The sequence below is a fragment of the Hyperolius riggenbachi genome, chromosome 6 (assembly GCF_040937935.1).
Source record: "Hyperolius riggenbachi isolate aHypRig1 chromosome 6, aHypRig1.pri, whole genome shotgun sequence".
NCBI lineage: Eukaryota > Metazoa > Chordata > Amphibia > Anura > Hyperoliidae > Hyperolius > Hyperolius riggenbachi.
In genome coordinates, this window is record NC_090651.1 from 351065038 (window position 1) to 351071037 (window position 6000).

The window sequence follows — 6000 nt, forward strand, 5'->3', positions numbered from 1 at the left end:
AACTTGCAAGGTGAAACTAATGTATGAAATAGGAACCCTTTGCAGGTGTTTTGGATGAATTAGCTGATTAGAGTCTGACACTTTGAGCCGAGAATATTGAACATTTCCTCAATATTCTTATGGTCTGAGATTATGATTTTGGGGTTCTCATAAGCTGTAAGCCATAATCATTAACATCATAACAAATAAAGGCTTGGAATATCTCGCTTTACATGTAAGTCTATTTCATATATTAGTTTCACCTTTTAAGTTGAACTACTGAAATAAATGGACTTTTGCAAGATATTCTAATTTTTGGTGTTTCACCCGTACTTATCTGTAAAATGTTTTAATGTTAAAACTAACTATAATAGATTGACAATGATAGGTTCAAGTCAACCCGGGGACTCCCTGGGGTAGGTGTACCGTGTGCTGAAAACCAAGGGTATAGAGACCATATAGGGGGCACTGTGTATAGAGGTACAGTGCTTATAGGGGGTCTGTATAGAGCATGTATAGGGGAGTAATATATATAGGGAACAGTATAGGGCACATATAGGGAAGCATTGTACTGTATATAGGGGAATGATGTATATGGGGGGTCATTTATAAAGCACATATAAGTGAATGTTGTGTATAGGGGAGTAATATATATAGGGGGCAGTACAGAGCACATTTAGGGGGGCATTATACTGTATATAGGGGAATAATGTATATGGGGGGGGGGGGGACATGTATAAAGCACATATAAGGGAATGTTGTGTATAGGGGAGTAATATATATAGGGGGCAGTACAGAGCACATTTAGGGGGGCATTATACTGTATATAGGGGAATAATGTATATGGGGGGGGGGGACATGTATAAAGCACATATAAGGGAATGTTGTGCATAGGGGAGTAATATATATAGGGGGCAGTACAGAGCACATTTAGGGGGGCATTATACTGTATATAGGGGAATAATGTATATGGGAGGGGGACATGTATAAAGCACATATAAGGGAATGTTGTGTATAGGGGAATAATGTATATAGGGGGGACAATATAGAACATATATAGGGGAGCACTGTATATGACAGGGTAAGCAAAGTCCCTGGTATCCAGCACTGGCGGGGATCACCTGTTGCCGGATACTTGAGCAACAAGCTGAAAAAGCTCAAATCTCCCCCTCAACCTCCCCCCCTTCCCCCACTTGCAGCACAAAATACTCACCGAGCCTCCAGGCTCCATCTTCTACCTTCCTGTAGCTCCACCTCCTCGCGGCTTTCCGGCATCCTCCGTGTATGGCTCCGGTCGGATCACCTGACGCACGTTGGGTCACATGGCACGCCGGGAGCCATGCACGACTACAGGAGGGTTAGATGACAGCGGTGGAGACTCCATGAGTATTTTATGGCCTGCAAGCCCCCCAAAAAACCCAACGCACAGACCCCTTTATGCCTCCAGCATGCCGGTTAGTTGACACTTCCAGTTGCCGGAGTTCTAGATAACAAGGACTTTGCTGTATACAGAGGTTCAGTATAGAGCACATAGAGGGGAGTGTTGTATAAACAGTATGGGAAACAGTATAACGTATACAGGGGGTTCCCTACTTACAAACAGGTTCCGTTCCGGGAGATTGTTTGTAAGTTGAATTTGTGTGTAAGTCGAGTCCTGCTTTATACTTGGGGAAACATAGATAAATGATTTACTTTTCGGACTACTCTGGATTTGGACATATAGTATAAACTGTGTTTTTTGATCGTTTTCAGTGTGCTTTTAAAGTGCTTTTAACCACTGATAAGTTTGTACAATGCTGTAACATTTAATAACAAAAATATGTTGTAAAAACAGTATTGCATATTTTGTACAAAAAGACAACTTTGTATCTCTGAAATGCTGTAACTCGAGTCGTTTGAAAGTAGGGACTGTGTGTATAGAAAAAGGCATTGTAAGTAGGGACTGTGTGTATAGAAGAAGGCATTGTAAGTAGGGACTGTGTGTATAGAAGATGGCATTGTAAGTAGGGACTGTGTGTATAGAAGAAGGCATTGTAAGTAGGGACTGTGTATATAGAAGATGGCATTGTAAGTAGGGACTGTGTGTATAGAAGAAGGCATTGTAAGTAGGGACTGTGTGTATAGAAGATGGCATTGTAAGTCGGGACTGTGTGTATAGAAAATGGCATTGTAAGTAGGGACTGTGTGTCTAGAAGAAGGCATTGCATTTGCATATAATAAGGTAACATTACATAACAGGCATAGTATAAAGTACACGCAGGAATGCAGAGCTCACTGCAGGTGGTCTTACCAGATAAGCGGGACTCCCGACTAATGCCCCCAGCGCCCCAGCGATTGCCCCCGCCACCACAGTGCCCCCCGGCTGCTGGGTCAGCCCAATGTCCTCGGCGTACGAATAGAGGTAGAAGCGCACTCCGTTCATCATGCCCTGGTACAGCAAGCCGGCCGTCAGTCCTTTCTGCAGACCCCGCAGCCCGTCCGCCTGGCACACCGCCACCATGGCCTGCAGCACCCCCCGGTAGTGCCGGGTGTAGGTCCCCCGCGACCTCAGCTCTCCCTGCAGCTGTAACCGTGTCTTCACCACCTCCAGGGGGTTGGTAAAGATGCACGCCATGCAGCACGCCGTGGCCCCCAGCACAAAGTCCACTGGTGGAGAGATGGAGATGGTCGGAGGGGCCGGAGGGGTGGTCATATTTCTGTAAAGTTTCATAGAATCCCAAACAGAAGAAAGTCACAGCAAAGCATGGAGTTCCTGGAGGATACACGGGTCAGAGCAGATAAGACAGCAATGTGATCCCTCTGCAGTCTCAGGTCCATAGTCCCCTCGCCAGAGTCCAGACCCCCTTCTCCTGAGTCCTGACCCCCTCTCCAAAGTCCAGACCCCCTTTCCAGAGCACAGACCTTCTCTCCAGAGCCCAGACCCCCTTCTCCTGAGTCCAGACCCCTTCTCCTGAGTCCAGACCCCCTCTCCAGAGCCCAGACCCCCTCTCCAGAGTCCAGACCCCCTTCTCCTGATTCCAAACCCCCTCTCCAGAGCCCAGACCCCTTCTCCTGAGTCCAGACCCCCTCTCCAGAGCCCAGACCCCTTCTGCAGAGCCCAGACCCCCTTCTCCTGAGCCCAGACCCCCTCTTCTGAGTCCAGACCCCCTCTTCTGAGTCCAGACCCCCTCTCCAGAACCCAGACCCCCTCTCCAGAACCCAGACCTCCTCTCCAGAACCCAGACCTCCTCTCCAGAGTCCAGACCCCCTCTCCAGAGTCCAGACCCCCTCTCCAGAGCTCAGACCCCCTTCTTCTGAGTTCAGAGCCCCTCTCCAGAGCTCAGACCTCCTCTTCTGAGTCAAGACCCCCTCTCCTTAGTCCAGACCTCCTCTCCTGAGTCCAGACCTCCTCTGCTGAGAGGAGACCACCTTCTCCTGAGTTCAGACCCCAGTGCAGGCGCAGCAGCTGCCGCTCTCTGCATTCAGCTGTTTCCTGTGATGTCAGCCATGCAGCCAGGGATTGCAAACACATCAGCCTGTATCCTCCTCACCCGTTTCTGGCCAATCTCTGCCCTCATCGTAGCTCACACCTCCAGGGCTCAGGGGAGGGAGAGGATTGTTACATGTGGGGGAAAGGTCACCACTCATCGTCCCAACCCCATTGTCTTCCTGGGCGCACGTCACCCGGCAGCCCCGCGCTGCACAACACACGGGGGGATGTGCTGAACGCTTCCTGCTTATCAATGGTTGGAGGACGGGAGACGGTGGGAGCTGACTGCAGCTCTCTGACTCGTTATTCCCTGGGGGTTGGGGGTTCACAGAGCGAGCTCAGACCCACAAACTCTGAGCACCGCATTTTATATGCATTTCATACAGCACTACAAGAAATTAAATATGCATGAAAAAGTTTTGTACAAACTGTATTCGTTTTTGCAAAATAAAAAAGCAAATCCTCTGCAGCCATTCATAGATCCTCAAAGAACCTCACTACAGCTTATACTGAACATACTGGAGGAAGCAGAAATCAGCACACGCTGCAGCTAGTTTACTATCAGTACAGGCACAGAATAACAGCTTACTGTAGGCGACAGAGATCAGCACGCACTGCAGCTAGTTTACTATCAGTACAGGCATAGAGTAACAGCTTATACTGTACATACTGGGGGTAGCAGAGATCAGCGCACACACTGCAGCTAGTTTACTATCAGTACAGGCATAGAGTAACAGCTTATACTGTACATACTGGAGGTAGCAGAGATCAGCACACACTGCAGCTAGTTTGATATCAGTACAGGCACAGAGTAACAGCTTATACTGTATATACTGGGGGCAGCAGAGATCAGCACATGCTGCAGCTAGTTTACTATCAGTACAGGCACAGAGTAACAGCTTATACCGTACATACTGGAGGCAGCAGAGATCAGCACGCATTGCAGCTATTTTACTATCAGTACAGGCATAGAGTAACAGCTTATACTGTATATACTGGAGGTAGCAGAGATCAGCACACACTGCAGCTAGTTTGATATCAGTACAGGCACAGAGTAACAGCTTATACTGTACATACTGGGGGCAGCAGAGATCAGCACATGCTGCAGCTAGTTAACTATCAGTACAGGCACAGAGTAACAGCTTACTGTACATACTGTAGGTGGCAGAGATCAGCACACACTGCAGCTAGTTTACTATCAGTACAGGCACAGAGTAACAGCTTATACTGTATATACTGGAGGCAGCAGAGATCAGCACATGCTGGCAGCTAGTTTACTATCAGTACAGGCACAGCGTAACAGCTTATACTGTATATACTGGGGGCAGCAGAGATCAGCACACATTGCAGCTACTTTACTATCAGTACAGGCACAGAGCAACAGCTTATACTGTATGTACTGGAGGCAGCAGAGATCGGCATTCGGCACATGCTGGCAGCTAGTTTACTATCAGTACAGGCACAGAGTAACAGAGTAACAGCTTATACTGTATATACTGGAGGCAGCAGGGATCAGCACACTATTACTATTACTATTAGTACAGACACAGAGTAACAGATTATACTGTATATACTGGAGGCAGCAGAGATCAGAACATGCTGCAGCTAGTTTACTATCAGTACAGGCACAGAATAACAGCTTATACTGTATATACTGGGGGCAGCAGAGATCAGCACACATTACAGCTAGTTTACTATCAGTACAGGCACAGAGTAACAGCTTATACTGTACATACTGGAGGCAGCAGGGATCAGCACACACTGCAGCTAGGTTACTATCAGTACAGGCACAGAGTAACAGCTTATACTGTACATGCTAGAGTGAAATCTGTAGTGCACACACTTGGCATTATTACTTCCTCGGGGTGCTTTTTTAACGTCACAAATAATTACATATCAGTATAATAACAGTGCAGCTCTCATTGTTTGGCCATTAACCTTTACTGGGCTTTAAAAGAGCAATTTCAAACCATAAATACATTTCTTTATGACTTACAAATAACCGCAGTGAGCTGTAAAACTGGAGCCGTGCTGCTTGGATTCCGGCCAATTAAAATCAGCACTACAGACGGACAATTAGATGCAAATAATTATGAGGTGATGCAAATCTGATGTTAATTCATGTAAATTGATGCAGCTTGAATGCTGACATCAATCGGTCCATTTTTTTTTAAAGGACAAGTGAAGCGAGTAGTATATGGATGCTGCCATATTTATTTCCTTTTAAAGGATACCCGAAGTGAAATGTGACATGATGAGATAGACATGTGTATGTACAGTGACTAGCACACAAATAACTATGCAGTGTTGCTTTTTTTCTTTCTCTGTCTGAAAGCGTAAAGCTGGCCATACACTAGGCCGATTACCCGCCGATCGACAGCAGATTCGATCACTGGGATCGAATCTGCTGTCAAATCATTCACGCTAAATGCTAAATTTCGATCGATTTGGTCCTGAAATAGATCAGTCCCGGTCGATCGCTCCGTGCGGGAAATTATCGTCGATCGCCCGCGGGTAGGGAGCGCATCGCTAGCAGCGTACGATTGACGCAG

The 6000-nt window shown here is 46.9% G+C and overlaps 1 protein-coding gene across 1 annotated transcript in view; it reads right to left on the reverse strand.

The window, feature by feature from the left end:
• SLC25A34 (solute carrier family 25 member 34) overlaps window positions 1-2977 on the reverse strand; it is a 37265-nt gene extending 34288 nt beyond the window's left edge. Inside the window, exon 1 of the mRNA XM_068241653.1 lies at window positions 2270-2977. Coding sequence (XP_068097754.1) covers window positions 2270-2689 — 420 coding nt within the window. The 5' untranslated portion in view covers window positions 2690-2977. The remainder of the gene's footprint in view (window positions 1-2269) is intronic.
• Window positions 2978-6000: the final 3023 nt, after the last annotated feature.